This window comes from Setaria italica, chromosome III (assembly GCF_000263155.2).
Source record: "Setaria italica strain Yugu1 chromosome III, Setaria_italica_v2.0, whole genome shotgun sequence".
NCBI lineage: Eukaryota > Viridiplantae > Streptophyta > Magnoliopsida > Poales > Poaceae > Setaria > Setaria italica.
In genome coordinates, this window is record NC_028452.1 from 22,079,366 (window position 1) to 22,100,007 (window position 20,642).

The 20,642-nt window shown below is 42.4% G+C and overlaps 2 protein-coding genes across 4 annotated transcripts; both read left to right on the forward strand.

Annotated features, from left to right (window-relative positions):
• The first annotated feature begins 869 nt into the window (after positions 1-869).
• Positions 870-12,966, forward strand: LOC101783881 (E3 ubiquitin-protein ligase KEG). The gene is made up of 15 exons (XM_004962128.3): positions 870-1,865; positions 3,705-4,052; positions 4,128-4,358; positions 4,568-4,693; positions 4,770-5,103; positions 5,178-5,335; positions 5,535-5,692; positions 5,888-6,009; positions 6,112-6,246; positions 7,802-7,926; positions 8,133-8,237; positions 9,094-9,327; positions 10,075-10,408; positions 10,808-10,996; positions 11,072-12,966. The coding sequence occupies exons 1-15, from the start codon at positions 1,132-1,134 to the stop codon at positions 12,626-12,628; spliced, it is 4,890 nt and encodes a 1,629-aa protein (XP_004962185.1). The 5' UTR covers positions 870-1,131; the 3' UTR covers positions 12,629-12,966.
• A 964-nt stretch (positions 12,967-13,930) lies between these two features.
• LOC101784290 lies at positions 13,931-19,864 on the forward strand. 3 transcript variants are annotated; one of them, XR_002676737.1, is made up of 7 exons: positions 13,931-15,487; positions 16,651-17,522; positions 17,610-17,792; positions 17,878-18,060; positions 18,167-18,225; positions 19,297-19,395; positions 19,562-19,864. XR_002676737.1 is itself a non-coding variant. In XM_022824886.1 (6 exons), exons 3-6 carry the CDS (start codon positions 17,343-17,345, stop codon positions 18,212-18,214), a joined length of 594 nt encoding a protein of 197 aa, XP_022680621.1. In that variant the 5' UTR covers positions 13,935-14,778; positions 15,331-15,487; positions 16,651-17,342; the 3' UTR covers positions 18,215-18,346. The 3 variants fall into 3 exon arrangements, 2 of the variants coding, with proteins under 2 accessions (XP_022680621.1, XP_014660386.1); XM_022824886.1 differs by lacking the exons at positions 19,297-19,395; positions 19,562-19,864 and having other exon boundaries at positions 13,935-14,778; positions 15,331-15,487; positions 18,167-18,346; XM_014804900.2 differs by lacking the exons at positions 19,297-19,395; positions 19,562-19,864 and having other exon boundaries at positions 13,935-15,487; positions 18,167-18,346.
• Positions 19,865-20,642: the final 778 nt, after the last annotated feature.

Here is a 20,642-nt window from a genome sequence, read left to right on the forward strand (position 1 = left end):
CAGCCCATGGTGCGCTTGCCCCCACCCGGGTGCAAAAATGATGCAAGAAGCATCTTCGCATGCTGCATGTTCACTGCACGAGTATTTAGCGCGACCCCATTCCCACTTCAACACTACCTCTTGTAGCTGAAATATGAGACTACCTGTATAAGAAACTACGTATACAACTTTATTTGTAAAAAGTTAATTTGCACAAGCATTAGCATATCAAAACCGATAAAAAGGAAATTAAATGATGCAATATATTTGGAATTTGTATAATTAAACTTGAAACTTGTTGGCAACCTTTGTAAGTGTTAATCGTGTTGTGATCCTGACGTGTCTCTGTCTATGTGGTAGTAGCTGTAATAGTATTTTTTTTCCTAAATCGGTGCTAACTTAAACCCCCTTTAGCACACTTTATGTGTTGCTTTGATTTCTGCACTATAAAAATATTGCGACGCACTATAGCAGAGAGCCAGTGAAGCCATAAAAACTAGCTTCACCTTTCTCTTAGTTCATTTTCTTCTTCGATCTGCACTATAATGGTTTCACACTATGGTTTCCAATGGTGCTAAACAGTATCAAATACTGTAGCAAAGAGCTTAAACCCGTGCTGGCACGAGCTGTGCCAAAGGGAGCCTTAGTGTATATGGGTGGAACTATAACCGAGTTGATAATTTTGTTAACTGAAGATATGCCTAGCCTAATTGTTTAGCAGAAATGATTTGTATTATTTGGAAACTATAATGGCGATCAACAAAGCTGAAAGCCCGGATGAGCTCATCAGAAGCGTCAACAACTCGCAACTCACCAACACCGCCGAACACACGCGGCAGCGCCGCACCCGGCACCCCCATTCCGAGCACACGAAAAAGTGGGCAGACCGGCGGAGCGGGGAGAGGAGCAGGAAGCAGGCGACGCGCCGCGCTTGCTTGTCGTCCCTCCCAGCTCCCACCGCATCACCACCAACCCCTCTCTACCATTCCTCTCAGAAAATCCCACGCTCCTCACCCGTCTCCCTCCCCAAACCCCCCACCCCGGCGCGGCGCCCAGATCTACCCCCTCGCCTTGCAGCTTCCTCCCCCCCACCCCGCGCCCTAGGGCACCGCGCCGCGCCGCGCTGCCCGGAACCCATCGGCGCCGGGCGCGATGCGGGTGCCGTGCTGCTCGCTGTGCAACGTCCGGTACGACGAGGATGAGCGGACGCCGCTGCTCCTCCACTGCGGCCACGGCTTCTGCCGCGCGTGCCTCTCCCGCATGCTCGCGGCCGCCCCCGGCGCCACGCTGCCGTGCCCGCGGTGCCGCCACCTGACCGCCGTCGGCAACTCCGTCTCCGCGCTGCGGAAGAACTTCCCCATCCTATCGCTACTCTCCGCGTCCCCATCATCCCCCTCCTTCCTCCACTCTGACTCGGGATCATCCTCCGACGGCTCTGACGACGAGGACGACTTCTTCGCGCGCCCCAGCCGCCGTCCCGCGTCAGCGCCCGCTGCCCCGCCGCCCGGATGCAGCTCGTTCGACCTTGCCTCGCACCCGGACCTCAAGCTCGCCCGCCGCATCGGGAGTGGCCCGCCTGGGCCTGCCGGGCAGGAGGTGTGGGCCGGCACGCTGTCCCGTGGTGGCCGTGGCAGTGGGGCCAAGCGGTGCAAGCACCAGGTGGCGGTGAAGAGGGTGCCCGTGGCCGCAGGGGACGGGCTTGAGGGGGTTCAAGAGGAGGTGGAGCGGCTGAGACGCGCCTCCACATGGTGTCGGAACGTGTGCGCATTCCATGGTACAGTAAGGGTCGGCGGCCACCTCTGCTTCGTGATGGATCGCTATGCGGGGTCTGTGCAGGCAGAGATGCGACAAAATGGTGGACGGCTCACGCTGGAGCAGATTCTCAGGTGTGGCATCGCATCTAAACGTTTATACTTAGTAGTATAGTAGTTTATTTTTGCGCTGTCTTACCATTGATTGTTGAAAATGGACAGTACTGCAAAAATAGATTGCATTGCAACATCATGTGCATGTTTATGTGTGTCAATACACGTGTTCATGGGCATGAGTTTTTGAACATGCTACTCGATAAGAAGCATGTCTAGCTAGAACGTTCATTAAAAGTGACAAATAGCGGTAGTATGGTCCATACTTGTATGGTAGCTTGACTCGTTACGTGTAAAGTGGCATATTGAATAATGGCGTTACACATCGGGTCTTTGATATGGCTATCACTACGTGTCTGGTTATGGCTTGGTAAGGCTGCTAGCTTCCTTGTTTGCTTTTGTCTTCTATTTCGTGTTATAGTGTAAGAATTTGGAAGGTAAACGTGATCACAATTAATGCTTGTCGTATTGGTTATTTTTCTGCACGACATACTTTGTGAGTAGCATAACTTTGGCTTGCAATTTGTTTGCTGGGTCAATTACCATCAAGTTACCAAGCCGTGCAGCATCAGTTTTGTCTATTATCAGTTCACAGAGCGACTATAATGCTTGTATATGCTGAGGACATTGAAGTTCCTCTGACATGCATTCTTTTGAGTAAATTTCTATAATAATGCACAATTCACATTTAACATTTCTCCACAAGGCTGATGCGGTATTTAGAATGGAAGCCTCACAGCAAAATTCGCACCAACTTGATAGTCTGTTGGTGTCTTCTGCAATGAGACCGTAGTTGTCAGCTCTAACTTCGATTCAAAGATTCCATGTTTGATTTCCACCTATATGTTAGCAAGGGAAATTCAGCCAATAGGTTAAGTAGATTGCCTGTTTGGTTGCAACCATATTAATAGCAGTTCATGTTTCTAGGTTTTCTATACAGCTAACTGTTTATCAGGTGATAACTACATCATAGCTTAGTTTGACAATACTTAATTGCATGCATATGTGCCAATTCATTACTTTCCCCTAATATGGAAGCCTGTCCTATTTCACTTTCTTAGATATGGGATTTCCTTGTAGCACTTTGAGCATTTTCCGAGTCAGAGTACATTTGAACTGTGAACTTTACCAAAGTTCATAATCATCATAACAGCGTGCCAGTGATAGTCTGGTACTCAAAATCAGCGCGCCTTATATCTCACTTACCAAAGTTGCAGAACATTAGTGAATGTCCTAAGCTAGTTGAGTTAATTTGTCTCAAAAACCTATGGTGGCAGAATGAAAAACAACAACAACAAGGAAGCTTTTTAAAAAGCAAATTGGGGTAGGCTAAAAAGAAAACCCTATGGTGGTGTTTTATGGTTCTACCGAGACCATCTTGGGTTCAACTTCATTCTTATACTGTCAAGCTAATCGTGTAAACTTGTTCTGAGTATGCAGTATTGCTGTGGTACATTTGATGAAAGCTTTCGTAATCTGTCGACAGCTGATGGACAAAATCATACAAATACAATATGCTGAGACTTGTAGCATTTTAATACCCAGTGTTTCAGCTGTATCTCTAAGTAAGCAACAGATTTCCCCAATTATAAAACTGAAGCTACCTGTGGATTGATTTTTTTTCATGCTGAGTGCATTGAACGTTAGTAGAATTAGTTATCATGCAATGTCATTCATATTCATTTATTTCCTTTTGCCTTTGAACGAAAGTTTCAGCATTACCAATAAGTATATTTTCGTTGTCACTATCCAGTACATTTTAACAATTCTTGGCATTCTTAACCAGTGTCGCTGTGTTTGATAACCCTTTACTTATTCAACCATGTGGAACCTTTATGATTTAATTACCTGACTTTGCAGGTATGGAGCAGATATTGCCCGTGGAGTAGCAGAACTCCATGCAGCGGGTATTGTTTGTATGAGCATAAAGCCATCGAACATTCTTTTGGATGCAAGTGGACGTGCTGTTGTTTCAGATTACGGTCTTTCAGCAATTTTGAAGAACCTTACTAGTAGGAAAGTACCTGATGACTCCAGTGCCGGCATTGATGCTACACTGCTTAGTCCCAATTATACAGCTCCGGAGGCATGGGGACCATTGAAGAAGTCATTGAATATGTTTTGGGATAGTGCAAACGGCATATCACCAGAGTCAGATGCATGGAGTTTCGGTTGCACACTTGTGGAAATGTGTACTGGTGCTGTTCCGTAAGTAGCATGATTATTTCATTTGTTATCCTTAATATTTTGTGAATGGTGTGGTTAGATACTCTTGAAATGCAGATGGGCTGGGCTAAGTGCAGAGGAAATCTGTAAGTCTGTTGTAAAAGAAAAGAAGCCACCGCCTCAATATTCAAGAGTAGTAGGTGTAGGACTTCCTGGGGAGTTGTGGAAGATGATAGGTGATTGTTTGCAGTTCCGAGCTTCTAGAAGACCATCCTTCCAGGACATGCTAAAAACTTTTCTCCGACATCTTCTGGACATACCACGGAGCCCGCCTGCTAGTCCTGAGAAGTAATATATTCATCTGACTTTGTATTATACTTTATGTGAAAGCATAATACATGGAAGCTAAAAGCTTTGGAGCACCTTACCCTAAAGTGTAGCAGCAAATAGTGAAATATCTTCAAGCTAATTATTCCTAAAAAGAATCATTCATTGTCAACTAGAAATGCATATTGTTTTCCAAACTTAAGTATTGACTTAGTTACTTGCTTCTGCAGTGATTTCCCAAATGAAAGCTTGCCCAATGGCATAGAACCTCCAACAACCTCCATCCAGGAGATGGTTCATGATAATCCAAATGCCTTACATCGTTTTGTATGTGAAGGAGATGCTGCTGGTGTTAGGTTTGTCCTTGGCAAATCTTGTATAGTTGCACGTATATCATATACTGTTTCACACTAAACCTTTTGTAAATACCAGGGATCTACTTGCAAAGGCCGCATCAGAGAGAAATGGTAGTTTGATTCGTTCTCTCTTAGAAGCACAAAATACAGATGGGCACACTGCCTTACATTTAGCATGCCGCCGAGGCTCAGCAGAGCTTGTGGAAGCTATTGTGGCTTACCAAGAGAATGTAGACATATTAGATAAGGATGAAGACCCTCCTATAGTTTTTGCTTTGGCTGCTGGCTCTCCTCGATGTGTTCGTGCACTTGTAGGCAGGTCTTCTTGTATCAATTCTAGGCTTAGAGAAGGCCTGGGTCCTACTCTTGCCCACGTCTGTGCCCATCATGGTCAACCGGAGTGCATGCAAGTATGTCGTCATGCTCACATCATACTGTTTGAGCTTGGTGGTTTCTATTTTTTAGATTTTGTATGTGTGTGCAGGAGCTGCTGATTGCTGGAGCTGATCCTAATGCAGTAGATGGAGAAGGTGAATCTGTCCTGCATATTGCTGTGGCCAGGAGATATACTGATTGTGCTATTGTCATACTGGAAAATGGAGGCTGCAGATCGATGGGCATACCAAATTCTCAACATAAAACGTAAGAAATTGCCTAGTGTAAGGGCCCACCCAGGGAATCAGCTTCTATTATTGTGTTTTTTAATGCTCATCTGCCACTTTAAAAAGTATTTTTTTTAAAAAAATCATTTAATCTTTGGCTGCATTAAATCTTCTCCATTTGCATGTTTTATCTGTCTAGTTATTTCCTTTTAGTGACATTTCACTCTCATGGTGAATAGGCCATTGCATCTATGTATTGAAACATGGAACACTGCTGTGGTGAGAAGATGGGTTGAAGTTGCATCTTTAGAGGAGATAGCAGAAGCGATTGATGTACCCAGCCCTGTTGGGACAGCTTTATGCATGGCAGCAGCTCTTAAAAAGGAGCACGAGAAAGGTAATTTATGGTTTTACTTCTATTACATTTAGCAGATACAAAGACGTACTTCTATAGTTCTATGTTTGGTTATACCAATATGGGCAAATCTGTTTTTACAGTTCCATAAGGTCTAGGATATTTGGACAATCCTGTTCTTTTATCTATTGCAGATCTTGTTTTGTTCTAATAGGACTATTGACTTACATTTGCCAGAGGGTCGAGAGTTAGTAAGAACATTGCTCGCTGTTGGTGCTGATCCTACAGCACAAGACGATCCACACTGTAGAACTGCATTACATACTGCAGCAATGATCGATGACGTGGAGCTGGTTAAGGTAAAGGCCATCTGGTGGCTTGATTTTTTTCCCTAGACTTCTCTGCTGTTTCTGCTTACCATATGATAATATGGCTTGTTTGTGTTATATTTTTGCTGTCAGATCATACTGGAAGCAGGAGTTGATGTAAATATAAGAAATGCTCAAAATACAACCCCACTCCATGTTGCACTCAACAGAGGTGCAAACTCATGTGTTGGCTTGCTTTTGGCAGCTGGAGCAAACTGCAACATACAGGTTTGCTGTCTTGCTGCCTTTTTTTCATATAATTTTTGTAGATAGCACTGGGTAAGTTTGGAAGTCAAGTCCAATAAAATACTCTTGTGCAGATCAATATTAGGAAATATACAGTAGTGCTACTAACTGGGAGTTGTGCTGAACCTCCTTGTAATATGTTGTTCATTCTGATTCACTTATTTATGTTCTTTGCGTCATATGTTCTTCAGACCTTATGTTTTTATCTCGTGTGGAGTTTCAGTAGGAACTTAAATATACCATAAACCTATAAAATGTATGAATGGCATTTAGTTTCTGTCACATTTATTTTTTGATATCCTTTGTCATAATATGTTTTCTGAGATTATAATACACTCAATCGCTATGGTTTTCCTGTGTCCTATTTTTGCATGGGCACATGCAATGGAATTTGTTTTTGCTGTGTTGTTTCTGTCATGATGACAATTATATAACTTAAACATTCAGCCAATCACATGTATGTTTCAATTTTTGGCCGACATCAGTTCTGGAGGAACTAGATAATATATCAAATGGAAATCAATTGTACAAAGACGAAAAAACAAAAGGAAAGAAAAAATTACAAGGAAAAAAAATCATCCCAACGGCTGGGCTACATCAGCCTCTGTAAAAGGTAGGAAGTGACTTTGCAGCCTCTAACCAGTGTTTCTCAAATAAACCTGGCTATTAGGAGATGCTTCGTCTCAAATGTATTGATTTGCCTGAAACTAAATGTGTCAACTTCTCAATGTTATGTGCCAACAAAGATTGGGCTTTATTGTAGTTCCTAGTTCTACTGCACCCTGGAGACATAAAGATCTACTGCATTGTCCCATGTCATCCCTATCAAGTATCAACCACTAGGCTCCAGTACTATGGCTAGATAATTATCAAGGATGGATACCTCCAATTCCTGAAATGTTCTAAAGAGCACAATACTAGGAGTATAGGACCATGTTTAAGTGTTGTAAATGGGCTATTTCATGATCTAATGATCACAAGTCTAAAACGGATCATCGTAGTAGTGGGCATATGGATGTTTAGAATATTTTTTAGTTGCTAACATAATAACTTAACAAACCTGCAAAATCAGTTGGACCTTCTAAATTACTGTGTACTCTTTGTTGGTGATCTTCTCAAGAAGTCAAGATGATTGGTGCTATGATCACCCAAAAAAGAATTAGGATGTACTGAGAACTTTTTTCTTTCAGCCATGTTATAGGACACTTCTATCATTCTATGCTAGTCATCGGGCCTGCTAAATCTGAAAGTTTATGCTGATACAGGTTCTTACGAATGATATCCATCCACTGAATTTACCTGATTTTGATATTAAATGACTGCCCCTGGAATGTGCTATAGGAAGGCCTTACTGTCGGTTTTCTTCCTGGTTTCTTTTATTTCGTTTTTTTTCCGGTTATCTTGGACCTTTTCAGGTCTATAGTTATGTTACACAGGACCAATTCTTTATACAATTTTTGGGTGCACCTTTACCATTTTACTCAACCTGGTTTTACTGCTATGTTATGTATTTAATGTTGTGCTATTTGGTTAACAGGATGATGATGGTGACAATGCTTTTCATATAGCTGCTGATGCAGCAAAAATGATACGTGAAAACATGACTTGGATTGTCCAAATGCTACAACAGCCGTCACCTGCTGTTGATGTGAGAAACCACCGGTAAGCAACTTATGAAGGAAATCAATTATACAAAAAAAGTTATGCTGAAGGAAACAACAAGAAAATATGATTATTGCATAATATTTTCTTTTATTTGAAACCTTCTCTTTACGATGCTGTTGGAAATTTAGTTTTGCGAAACTGCGAATGAAGAAGTTTCATGGTTTATGTGTTAACAAGTCGAACAATATCCTTATAAATTACAGAGGCTGGACACTAAGAGATTTTCTTGAGAGGCTTCCACGAGAATGGATTTATGAAGAATTGATGGAAACACTTGAAGATAAAGGAGTTCATCTTTCCCCAACCATGTAAGGACCTCATGCTGTGTTGTTTTTTCAGTAAATTTGCGAAACTACACATGCTTTGGCTACATCCACGGAACCACACTTGGGAGGTTTTCACAAAAGTACACTCTTGAGCATAGGTTTTAGCTAAACCATACTTTTAGCAAGTTTTCATTCTAGACAATATACTCCCACCAACTGGCAGGCCCACCTGTGTACGCTATACAGTAATATGTGTTGCCATGATGCTAAGATGGAGCTACCATGTGGCGCAAACAATTTGCCATCATCTGCATGACACGAAAGGCAAGTAAGGGGTGTTTGCTCTCCACCCGATATGCTGATGTGTCTGGTCCACGTGACCTAGAGCATTACCATGTCTCACTTATAGGAGGGCCCAATTGGTCAGAGATTGTTGTATGGAACTGTAATTTTTTCATATATTTCCTTTGATATGTTAGTCCAAAGATTGATTGGTCTTATGTAAAATTTCTGTAGAAGTGTAGGTTTGTGACAGTTTGATCAACATATTTTTATGAAATCCACTCTTTCTTTTATTTACATTTTTTGCAATATATGTTCAAGTGCAGTAGAGTGTAAGTTCTAGCTGGGCATCTTCGATACTATCTCTGTTTATTTTAAGCGCTATTTGACTAAAAGTCTCCAATATACAATGTCAACCATTGCCTTCCTTAATTATATGTTGCAAAGAAATATTTAAAAAACTACGATATTCACATACTTTTGAGTTTTGAAGGCAATTCTAGAAGTATAATTTGGAAAAGTTGACTCAGCACTTTCTAGGATGACAAGTAAATAGGAACTTGGTCATGCTATTTGCAACTTGTCTTATTAATCCATTTATTTATGCTGTAATCAGATACGAAGTTGCGGATTGGGTGAAATTTAGAAGAACTGTCACTTCACCGGCTTTTGGTTGGCAAGGTGCAGGACCCAGAAGCATTGGTTTTGTCCAGTCTATTGTAGACAATGACCACCTTGTTGTGTCATTTTGTACTGGAGAAGCACGTGTTTTGACAAGTGAAGTTATCAAAGTCATTCCATTAAATAGGGGCCAACATGTGCAGCTCAAGCCAGATGTTCCAGAACCTAGGTAAATCAACTTTAATTCTTCATACTTTTGATGCTACACCCTTTTATGTGGCTGACACCTCACCGTGAAGTGAATGAAACAATGCCTATTATGTTAACAGGACTTCTTTTCTTGCTGGACTCTCAGATTATTAAATTAACAAAGGCCTTTAGCATACCCTCATATATATAAAAAAGGTACACTGGACCGGAGATCCACCATGCGTCTTCCGTCAGTAACTATAAATAGAAGGCCTGTATGATTGTTCCAGCAGATAGATTCCCTATGCTCTGTATACTTATTCAATCTCGCGTTCCAGGTTTTACAGGGATGCTGATCAATGATCATGCTAGTAACTTGTAGTTCAGTATTAAACAAAACTTGCACGAGACATGCCAGTCTCTGTTCTGATTATATTCAACGGTTGAAAAGTTTAAACTGATGCATTAGGCTCTTCATTGATCCTATGCCGTTCAAGTGATGATAGCCCACAAATGGTGCTTTGCTTCTATCTGTTACAAAAACTGAACTTGCAGTTTAGCAAACACTGAAGTTCAAAACGTTATGGTGATATATAGTTGCCATTTGCATGCTAATGGTATTGGTGTTATCTTTCAGCTGAGATCGATTTCTATGGCATGTTCACTATCATCTTGGTAACCTAGTAATGTGTGAAATGTGTGGGAAAAAAAACTGCAGTATACTTGCCGATCAACTGTTTGATGTGAAATTGTCATTTTTGATCGCTGTCTGATATCCTCTTGTTAGATTTGGATGGCGCGGTCAGTCGCGGGATAGCATTGGGACGGTTCTCTGTGTTGATGATGATGGAATCTTGAGGGTTGGTTTCCCAGGAGCTTCCAGGGGATGGAGAGCTGATCCTGCTGAGATTGAAAGGGTTGAAGAATATAAGGTTGGTAACTGGGTTCGGATTCGTCCCTCGCTAACAGTTGCTGTACATGGCATGGAGTCTATTACTCCTGGAAGTGTTGGTATTGTATACTCCATCAGACCAGATAGCAGTCTTCTATTGGGCCTTTGCTATTTGTCCAATCCATGGTTGTGTGAACCAGAGGAGGTCGAACATGTTGACCCATTCAAGGTAATTTTTTGAATTATCTACCACTTAATATATGGTTTATTTGTAAGTTGCTTCCTGCACGTTTTTTTTAACCATCTACTAGTGAATATATGATCCATTTGTTCGTGTGTATTTGCAATCCTTTACAACTAAGGTCCTTTGGTACTGCTGTGGCTTTATCTGCACTTTTATTTACTCCCTTTTGGTTATATATACATCTTTTCAAGAGACATATCATCAAAGTTTCACTATTTATCTGTCAATTCTAAATAGATTCAGTATGGCTACACAACAATTAGGAATTAACTTCGTATATTTGTGCTTCTGTAACATTTTTGTTATTTGTGCTTCTGTGACATTTTGGTGGCCTGTTTGGTTTTGCTTAGTTTGATGCTCTTGATTTTGCAAAAAACTTTCCAGATTGGCGACCAAGTATGCGTAAAGAGGTCTGTCGCAGAACCCAGATATGCATGGGGTGGGGAGACCCATCACAGTGTGGGGAAAATAATTGACATCGAGAGTGATGGTCTGCTCATCATAGATATTCCTAATCGGGCTGCACCATGGCAAGCAGATCCATCAGACATGGAGAAGATTGAGAACTTTAAGGTATAAGCTTCTTATATTCCCATCTCTGTTATTCTCATTTTTCTTTGGATCCTCATCTTCTGTTTCTGTTTGCAGGTTGGTGATTGGGTTAGAGTTAAAGCAACAGTACCTTCACCCAAATATGGATGGGAGGATGTGACTCGTAATAGTATTGGAATAGTGCATAGTCTACAAGATGATGGGGATGTTGGTATTGCTTTCTGCTTCAGAAGCAAGCTTTTTCTTTGTTCTGTTGCAGATGTGGAGAAGGCACAGCCATTTGAGGTAGGGGAAAAAGTTCATGTGTCACCTTCCATATCTCAGCCACGCCTTGGATGGTTGAATGAAACTGCAGCAACCATTGGAGCCATAGCGAGGATTGACATGGATGGGACTTTAAATATCAAGGTTTCTGGCCGAAAAAGTTTATGGAAGGTTGCTCCTGGTGATGCTGAGAGGCTTTCAGCTTTTGAGGTTGGAGACTGGGTCCGCCAAAAACCAAGTATTGGGAGCAGACCTACCTATGACTGGAACAGTATTGGCAGAATAAGCATTGCAGTAGTCCACAGCATCCAGGACTCTGGTTACTTGGAGTTAGCTGGTTGCTTCAGGAATGGGAAATGGTTAACTCATAACACAGACATTGAGAAGGTAGAGTCCTTTAAGATAGGTCAGCATGTTCGGTTCCGTGCTGGAATTTCAGAGCCTAGATGGGGATGGAGAGATGCGAGGCCTGATTCTAGAGGCATAATCGCTGGTGTACATGCTGACGGAGAAGTTAGGGTTGCCTTCTTTGGTGTGCCTGGATTGTGGAGAGGTGATCCTGCAGATCTTGAAATTGAGAAAATATTTGAGGTTGGAGAGTGGGTTAGGCTGCGGAATGATGCGGATCAATGGAGATCTCTCAGGCCTGGTAGCATTGGTGTGGTGCATGGGGTGGGATATCAAGGTGATGTTTGGGATGGAACCATTCATGTGGCTTTTTGTGGTGAGCAGGAAAGGTGGATAGGGCCTTCTAGCCAGCTTGAAGGAGTTAGCAAGTTTGTTGTTGGGCAGCGTGTTCGAATCAGAGGTTGTATCCGCCAGCCAAGATTTGGTTGGTCTAATCATAATCATTTGAGTATAGGGACAATCTCATCAATTGACGCTGATGGGAAGTTAAGGATTCACACCCCAGCTGGTGCCAGGGCTTGGTTGATAGACCCAGCAGAGGTGGAGAAAGTGGAGGAAGAGGAAGAAATCTGTGTTGGGGACTGGGTGAAGGTTAAGGACTCCATTGCAACCCCAACATATCAATGGGGTGATGTGAACCACAACAGCATAGGGGTGGTCCATCGGGCTGATGATGGAGAGCTCTGGATTGCTTTCTGCTTCTGTGAGAGACTATGGTTGTGCAAAGCGTGGGAGGTGGAAAAGGTGAGGCCCTTCCGACAAGGTGATAAAGTACGGATACGACCTGGTCTTGTATCCCCCAGGTGGGGTTGGGGGATGGAGACCTATGCGAGCAAAGGCGAGGTTATAGGTGTCGATGCAAATGGAAAGCTGAGGATCAAATTTCGGTGGAGGGATAGACTTTGGATCGGGGACCCTGCTGATATCATTCTTGATGACGCCCCCTCACTGACGGAGGCTCCTAATGGTTTTTTTTCATAGGCTTGCTGTATTCTTTTGACCCCATACCTGATTTCTTGCACCCATCCATTTTGCAGCACTTCAAATTTAGTAAGATCTCAACCTGCAGTGGAGTTGCAAGTTGCACATAGTTATGGTCGCTAGCATGGAGGGGTGTATTTCATGTTGATAACCCAGGAATGGAAAGAGACGGCAATAGTGAAATAGAGTTGATAACCACCACCTAGGTTTTTTTTCTTTGGTTTACATGTATAATTATGCGCCTGACGCCTTTTTTGGTTTCAGTGTATCATATACCAGTGTACAGGTTGGGACCTGAACATTAATTTAATTGATAGTGGCCTTGTATCTTTACTTGATTGGCGGCTGTGCTAATAGGTTCTATCTTCTATGAGCTCTCTCGATGTGGACTGTGGAATGCCTGGCCGTGCCCCATGTCCCAGAAGTGACTGCAGAGGAACTCTGCTCCCCAGTGGCATATGGTGGGCTTGGCGTCCTGCCTCTCCCAAGCTGTTTGCATATGTCATGCTATTCTGGTTGCTACCAGCTACTGTGCTATTCTTCTGTTTCAAAATGTAGGTCGTTTTGAGTTTTCTAGATACATATATTTTGTTATGCATCTAAATATAGGATTTTGCTATGCACCTAAATATAGGGTTATGTTTAGATACACAATAAAATCTATGTACATTAGAAAAGCTAAAATGACCTACATTTTGAAACGGATGCAGTACATACTACAAACTGTAGTGATGTTTGAATTTGAATGTGGTATGCTTCAAGAAAATATGAGGATTTTTAAAGTTGCCAAAAAGAAGAAATGATCAGTATACTTTCTGTTTTCCTTTTAGCTACAAGCGTATCTTCAGTTTTCTTGCAGGATCCGTCTTATTTGCAAGATGCAGTCACATTCCGTACAATATAACTTTTGAAATATTTTTATCTTCAGAATAAATTGTTCCAAGTAAAGAAAAATGTTGTCAGCATGAAAAAGAGTATTATACTTACTATGATAAAAGATATAAATTATTACCGACACAAAGGCAATACCGACAATATCCGCTTGACCTTTTCTAAGCGGGGCCAAGGAAAAGAAAGGATTGAGGCAAAAGCTCCATGTCCCGGGAAAATGTTTTGAAACGAAGAAAAATATTGTAAGCAAGAAATATGTTCCAATAGATAATAAAAATGTTTTGATATCAAGGAAAACTAAAAAAGAGAAAATTTCACCAATGTAACAATAGATTTAACTACCAGAATAATAAAACATAACGTGGAATAATTTTTATCTTAGAATAATTCAAATATACATTAAGAAATAATATATTTGAACTATCAGAACAACTCGATGAAGTATGTTAAAATCTGATCAGATCTATAAGAAATAAAAATTAAAGATACAACTTGTGAAACAAATGGGAGAATTACAAACTAGATAAAAAAAATATCTCCAGGTGGACCGGAAAAGGGAAAAAAGAAATGAAAGAAAAGGGAAATAAATATAAACTTCGCCCAGCGAAAAGGATGAAATTTCGCTGAAATTCTGAAACATGGTTTAAGATTCGTAGCATCAGAGCAACTCCAAAAATTCCCTTATATTACTCCAAAACCTAATTTAGGAAGGAAAAAAAACAAGATCCAACAACTCCTATTTTCCTCGCAAAAATACAACGACGCTAAAAACTCATCCGTTGCTATCCGCGTCGCGACTCCTCAGAACTCCCCAATCGGCCCCCCGTCTTCCTTTCCCGCGCGCAGAGCCGGTCCCGCCGAATTTTTTCCCCGCTCGCGCCAGTTCTGGGAGGAGGCAAGCGTCGGAGGCGCGAGTGGCCTTGCGGCGATGGCGGCGCGAACGGGCTTGCGATGCAGCGACCACGTTCATCTGCTCCGGTTCTGCAGGGGCAAGAACGGCCTGCGTCGATCCCCCGCCCTCCCCTTTAGCCATCTCAATCAATCCCACCCGCCGCCGCACCTTCGTTCGTCGTGAATCGCCGCCATCGCCGCCATCGCCACCGTGGCACCTCAGGAGGCCACCCCGACGCCAAGAACCACGGGACCGAGGCCCCTACGTCGTCCCCGACGCGCGGCTCCGACCTCATCGGCCTCTCGCCGTTCAACCACGCCCGTCGCCGAGCCCTCATCGCTGCGGAATCGAGGCCGGAACTCGCCGGGTGAGCTCGACCTCCGCTGCCTTTCCCCGTCGCCATCCGAGCCTCCCTCACCCTCTCTTCTCCTTGTTTGGCCACGCATAACCTCCGGAGGCTATACCGACGCGCGGAAGCAAGAACCCGAGGCCGGAACCCCGTCCACCGCGCAAGCCCGCAAGCCCCGTCCGCCTCCGGCCGTCGCTCGTCATGAAATCAACGACGACGACACCCTGGTGAGCTGCACGAAATCAAGACGACGCGTCGGAGGACAGAGGTAGGTGGCTCGAGCGCGTTTACCGTGGAAGGAGAAGGCAGCGCAGAGCAGCAGGAGGACGGGGAACCGGAGCGGCGGGGGTGGCGGCCATTGATGAGGGGGGCGGCCCAGCTCAAGGGGGCACGCGTGCTGATGTGGCGAGTTTTAAAATATTGGGAAATTTATTATCAAGAATCTGCTGTGAGATGTGATGATTTTGAGGAAAATTTTTTTTAGTAGAGCCCTTCGAAACATAGTTTTGGTAAAGAATGTTTTGGAAACTCGCTCTCACACCAGTTACCGTCGTGCCGGCCTCACTCCAGGCTGCGGCGGCGCAGATGGACCGCTAGGGCCACGCCCGGCAACGGGCGTATCGACCACAGCCTGCATTCTCGGCCACGACGACGGCGAACGGCGACTCAAGCCGTCGCGCGCGCGCGCCGGTACAACGAGCGCCGGAGATTTATTTCTCCATGTTCAGTAAGTGACTCCGTGTGCTGCTCCATTTCAACCACCGACTGCTAATCTCCGCCATCAATTAGATTTGGTTGATATATTGTTTCTTCGGTAGATTTGGTTGGATCAGGTGATAATATTTGGTAGTTGTTGATCGTAGGAGGCTATGAAAAGATTGTGGTTTGGATTGGTTTGGCTATAAAGGATGAATCAAATTCTTTACTTGTAGTATCGTTTGGTGAGATGAGCAAGGATTTACCTGATAGGGTTGAAGTATACAATTTGCTTCATGATGAAGTATTATGCTATCTGTAATCTAAATCTACGAGTTTTTTTAATGGGGACAGAGATATACTTGTCTGCAACGTGAAGTTTGCATGTTTACTGCCTAAACACTGATTTTGTGAAATGGCAATGGCCAGTAGGAAGTGCGTATCTTTTAGAAGCTTATTCTGCCAAGGCAGGGAGAATATGTTATTTTTTTTGGCAGCAGTAATCTGGGCCAGCTGTTAAATACACAGTATAGTGTATTTTGAGAAACCCACTCAAATCCCCCATGGAGATAATCCACAGTCTGCCACTCCTGCACCTGTATCAAATTTTGGGTAACTCTACAGCCTGAATCGATAAAGGAGATTATGACCAGCAAGGGCGAGGAGCTCCAAGCAATGGCCCTTTGGTTTATTCAAGAGATGAGGCAGCAAATTACTTGGATCATACCACTGGTGGATGGAGTGAAGTCAAACACGGAGATTGAGCTGGTTTGCATTGTCTGCTATGCTCCATATGCGGTCTTCTGTTTTGAAGTGGTGGTGGTGGCAGAAAGTATCGTCACCGTAATCTTGTTGAATTACTATTAGCTTTTTGCCTTTATCGTTTCTGCGGATGATGTTGCCATCTTGGTCTTTTCTGTCTCCCTATTTTGCCACAGGTTGGTAGTTTGGTGCAGTTCAGTTAGCACTTAGCAGCATTATAGAAGTTGCGATGCTTTCAGACCTTTTTTTTCCTTCTTTAGTAATGCAAATCATGATATTCCCTGAGACACCCTGCATTTCAAATTGCTGATTGTTTCGTGGTTTTGACCTATACTAACCATTATATTCACTTAACAAGAATTGCTTGATTGGAAGTAAACAGCTAAAGCTCGCAAAGTCCACTAATATGTTTTTTGTTGGTTTTGTATGCAGGGCTATTGTTCACCACACACTATAGTAGATGTCCCTTGGAGTGAGATTTTCAGTGACGAGGATGTCCAACAAGCACATGAGACCAAAAGCTCTTGAGGTCAGCACCTGTGACGTGATCAGCAGCCTCCCTGATGAGTTGCTCCACCATATACTGTCTTTCACGACAGCACGGGAGGCTGTACAGACATGCGTGCTGTCCATGAGATGGCTCCACGTTTGGAAACCATTGCGGCGCCTTAACATTGAAGGACGCGAATTCACTAGCAAGATAGGATTCATGAAATTCATAGACAATTTACTACTGCACCGTGGCTGTATTCCTCTGGACAACTTTCAATGGACCTCAAGTAGTAGTGTTTCCCTTGACGATGACAGAGCTAACCGATGTGTTTGCTATGCTCTGCATTGCAATGTTCGTGAGCTTGGGATCATTGAGCATCATCAGCTATTGAATCTAGATCACTCTTACTTCACTTCAGTCCATCTGAGAATACTCAAATCTCTCTGGTGTTTCAATCACTGACGTCTTCATGGAGAGGCTTTTTTCTCGCTGTCCGGCACGATGATAGACTGTCAATTTCTTGTCACCAAATTTTCCTCTGCCACTCTGAGTAATAATTACATCTCGTTGCATTGAGGCATATGATTTTAACGATGATTTTGAAGATTTTCTGATAGATGCCCCAAACCTTATGTCACTGCACCTGGAGGACCTTCCATTTTTAGCTCCTTGCCTTGTGAATGTATCATCCTTGGTAACAGCCTCAATTTCCCTTGAAGAAGAGTCCTACTCGAGTTTTGATGCAAAATACAGTATATTTGGTGCTCTGTCAAATGCTACGAATTTGAAGTTGCTTGCTCCAGTTGACAATGTATCATCTCTGATCTTAACTTTGCTATGGTCGTCTTCCCTTCTTTCTTTTATATAGCTGATTTTTCGTTTTTGTATGCAATTGCAGTATGATAATTATCCATCACAGTTAAACAAGGTGCTGAAAAGGGACCTCCTGAGGTGCCAGACATTCAACAACCTGAAAAAATTGTCTGTTGGTGATTGGTGCGTGGATGCTGACCTTCTTGCATTGTTCGACTTGCTTCAATTCTCACCAATCATACAGAAACTTACCCTGCATCTTGGATCGGTAAGTGTATATTCCTTCTTATCACGTTGGAATCTTTTTTGCTTCAGAACCAATGTGTTGACAAGGTTTATATTTTTCTCACAAGATTGGAGCTTGGGTTAGTCATTGTAAAACTGATGAATCAAAAGTGAAGGTCAATTGTGAACATCTTAAGAAGGTTAAAATCACTTGTGTCCAGGGAGATAAAAGGGTCCCCAATATTGTGAAAATTATACTTGCCAATGCCAAATCTCTGCTGGAAATTGTTATCAAGCCATACGAGCGTTGGGTAGGTTTGTCATTATGTTATTTCTTTTGTCTCTCTACTGCTCTTATATAAATATCTTTTTATGCTTTCAGGCTCATTTACGAATACCCATTATAACTTGTTGCAGGTAGGTCATGCAGATGTTCAGGACTTTGGTATTTTGACTGTGAATTAGAGCCTCTCATGGTTGGCAAGCCTTATTTTCAGTAAATGTTACAATACTTTGCATCGTTATGTGACCCTTTCTTTTGGTTGTTGGGTACTCTAATAAAAAAAGCTTGGAACTGAAGCTTCTTGGGTCGCAAAATTTTATTTCCTGATAAATGGAGGCTTTTTTTCCCCGTGAGGGAAAACAAAAGGAGGTCTTTTAGCTTCGTTGCGTTTGCTTTGGCTCGTTGCTGATAGCTTCGTTGCCTCGTTGTTGTTGTCATTGTGGCATATGCTTATGATAAAATGGTTGCAGGAGCTTCGCTGCAAACTGCAAGCGATTGTCTTCAGTTTGATCTGGTGATGTTTCATGCTTGGTCTGCATGCCTGCTCTTATTGATCGATTTTGTTAGAAGCTTACGGATGCACTGCGGTGCCTTACATTGTTTGAGTCATGCTAACTTTCGAATGATCCTCTGTTTTTTTTTGGTTGTGTAGCTGGTGTCTGGTTTCAGTATTTGAATGCATCGTATATTTTACTTTTGAGCTAATATGTTAGGGATATGTTTTACTGTTAGTAACTGTTGATATAAAGGAATTAGGTACGCTTCTGGGCTTGACAGTCTCTTAACATTCCTGGCAATGCTCTGAAAATATACTGATGCTGTGATGCATATTATTTACCTTCCCAGTACGGGGGGAGTTACGTGGGTTGGATTTTGGGAACCGCATTCTACAAAATTTGGGTTTCCAAAAACCTAGCTGTGTTCACCTGAATTTGCACGCATTTGGCTTGTTGCGTATGCTTTGGCGAAGCCACTCCTAGAAAAATGTAGGAATAAATCTTTGCGTCTCAGTTCATTTATATTTAGTAATAAACCTCTGTTCAACCAAAGCTCAGCCGGCCCAATTGGGCTTATTGGGCAGCCCAGATTTATGGCAGTTCCGGAGATCAGCCCATAAGCTAACTACTCCTTCCGTTCCAAATTATATATCGTTTTAGCTTTTTTAAGTGTATAGTTTTTACTATACGCTTACATGCATATCTAAATGTATAGCAATATTTATGAGTAAAAACTACTTACGACTATTCCACTTGCTCCCATCTAGAAGCACATGATTGGGTCATGATCTGATTTCAAGCCTGCTTCCGAGCTACAAAGACGACGGAAGACAATTCGGCTGCAAGGGACCTCCCGGCCTGAAAAGGTGAGCCTAAATCCACTCACTTTCATGCAGCTGCAGCTGGATGATAGGTCCAGGACCTTGCTGCCGTCGCGTCGCGCGCATGAGCACGTTCTCTTAGCTTCTCACATTTTTCGTGCTAGATGTACGTAGTACAGGGAAAAAAAAAGTCTAATACACATCCACACAGGACATGATGGATTCAGGTCTCCCTCAGGTCCTCGTCTTGGTCAATCGTACATGCATTTCTGAACGTCCAAGACTCTAAAAGAAGATCGTTGTGGTCACTTGTTGCTTCAACATGTGACAAGGCATGCTTTGTTGATCGGTAGAGGAAAGGGCTATTTAGTTGATCTCTTGTGTCTACCACTGGCTACTGTTGTAATGTTGTGTGCTCTCTTGACCCATTCGTTGGTTTCTTGTTTAGGGCACATGTTGTAAGTTGCAACATCTAACTGATTTATCCTTTGCATAACATCCTATATTCCTATCATCCGATATGACGTCTATATGCAAGAAAATGGTGGAAGTATGTATTTTATTTAAACTAAAACAAGCTAGAGTATTTGCTTATTGCCATCAGCAATAAACCCTTTTTTTTGTTAATCTTTGACTAACACATAATCTAAAAATTTATGCATTATACCGTACAAATTCTGCAACATTGGAAATACTTTCATCTGATGTCAAGTTCATAGTTATTACATTACAATATATTAGAGACCACACAAAGTCTTACAAAAATAAAATGAATATACTATATTCACTTTTCTTAATTATTTTTTTCAACGAACTTTTCTTAATTATTTTATGACCCAACAGACGCTTTCATAAATCGTTACCAACAGAAAAGGGGAAAGATACGTCTTGAAAATTAAAGTGACAATGCTATACATATAATCAACTATCACACCACATCAGGGTCGCTATTGTTTCAAGTTGACGCCAGAATGATTCGTACACGGCAGCTTCTCCAATTAACTAACAACAAGGGTCCGGACGATGCTATATTTGTGTGTCATATCAATCATCAGTAGGCAGTAGCCATGCTAATTGCACATCAATTTTCAAAATAGACACCGTTGGACCCTGATTAGTTCCACGTATCTAGTCTTACGATCTTATCACAATTTATTCTTTATCACAAAAAGGAAACAGAAGCATACATCTAATGAATCCAGCTTCGACAATTCATGCAACCACCGGTCTAACAAAACCCTGCCGGTGCTCACCTAAGTGATCTTGAAAAGAGATGAGGATAAGATCATAGG

Excerpts from the sequence above, each read along its gene's own strand:
- LOC101783881 (XM_004962128.3), top strand. The coding sequence starts at position 1,132 with ATGCGGGTGCCGTGCTGCTCGCTGTGCAACGTCCGGTACGACGAGGAT. Across the intron at positions 4,694-4,769 it reads GGAGATGCTGCTGGTGTTAG|GGATCTACTTGCAAAGGCCG; the intron begins GTTTGTCCTTGG and ends TGTAAATACCAG. Across the intron at positions 5,693-5,887 it reads TAAAAAGGAGCACGAGAAAG|AGGGTCGAGAGTTAGTAAGA; the intron begins GTAATTTATGGT and ends TACATTTGCCAG.
- LOC101784290 (XM_014804900.2), top strand. The coding sequence starts at position 17,343 with ATGTCACTGCACCTGGAGGACCTTCCATTTTTAGCTCCTTGCCTTGTG. Across the intron at positions 17,793-17,877 it reads TTACCCTGCATCTTGGATCG|ATTGGAGCTTGGGTTAGTCA; the intron begins GTAAGTGTATAT and ends TTTTCTCACAAG. Across the intron at positions 18,061-18,166 it reads TCAAGCCATACGAGCGTTGG|GTAGGTCATGCAGATGTTCA; the intron begins GTAGGTTTGTCA and ends AACTTGTTGCAG.